The sequence below is a fragment of the Chlorella variabilis genome (genome assembly GCF_000147415.1).
Source record: "Chlorella variabilis unplaced genomic scaffold CHLNCscaffold_246, whole genome shotgun sequence".
NCBI lineage: Eukaryota > Viridiplantae > Chlorophyta > Trebouxiophyceae > Chlorellales > Chlorellaceae > Chlorella > Chlorella variabilis.
In genome coordinates, this window is record NW_005434895.1 from 1 (window position 1) to 674 (window position 674).

The 674-nt window shown below is 73.1% G+C and overlaps 1 protein-coding gene across 1 annotated transcript in view; it reads right to left on the reverse strand.

Moving 5' to 3' along the window:
* Positions 1-7: 7 nt before the first annotated feature.
* The window catches only part of CHLNCDRAFT_59503 (expressed protein), a gene marked incomplete at its 3' end in the record, with an annotated part of 2,681 nt that continues 2,014 nt past the window's right edge, over positions 8-674 (reverse strand). Inside the window, exons 2-3 of the mRNA XM_005842591.1 lie at positions 429-574; positions 8-224 (exon numbers count right to left, since the gene is read on the reverse strand). Of these exons, the coding sequence (XP_005842648.1) occupies positions 8-224; positions 429-574 (363 nt within the window). The remainder of the gene's footprint in view (positions 225-428; positions 575-674) is intronic.

Below are 674 nucleotides of genomic sequence, written 5' to 3' on the forward strand. Positions count from 1 at the left end.
GGCTGCGTCAGCGGTTGTACATGCGCGCGCCGGTGGGCGAGGCATGCCGGGGCTTGGAGGGCGCGTCCGGGTACTTGCGCCGCAAGGTGAAGCCGCCGCCCTGCCGCGCGTGTCCCCCCCAACCCTTGTCCTCCTCAGCCACCTCCTCATCCGGATGCACCGCGTCGTGGGACCACACCAGCCAGGTGTGGCCGTAGTGCTCCCGAATGAACTGCTGCATGCGCCTGCGGGGCACGCACGGCGGGGCCGCGGCGGCAAGCGCGCGCAGCTCGGGAGGCGGCCATCCGCAAGCAAGCAGACGCCTCCCCAGGAGCCCTGGGCCAAAAGCCCTCATGCGCTGCAGTCCTCACCCCACCCCCAAGCACGCTCCCCAAACACCCCACACCCCACCCCACATCCCACCCCAGCCAACACCCCCCAGCGCCCACCTGCTGCCCGTGTAGGAGGCCCCCAAGCCGTCCGTGAACAGCACCTCCGCCGCCTCCACGTCGATGCTCTCCAGCCGCGACGCCGTCAGCGCGTCGAGCGCCTCGCGCAGCGTGCCGTGCCCTGCCGCCAGCACCAGCGTGGGGCCCTGCAGCGCAGCCACGGGCTGCGCCAAGTGCGCCGCCAGCGGGCCCTCCTCCTCCTCCTCCTCCACCTCCACCCCCTCCTCCCCCTCGCCAAGGCCCGGC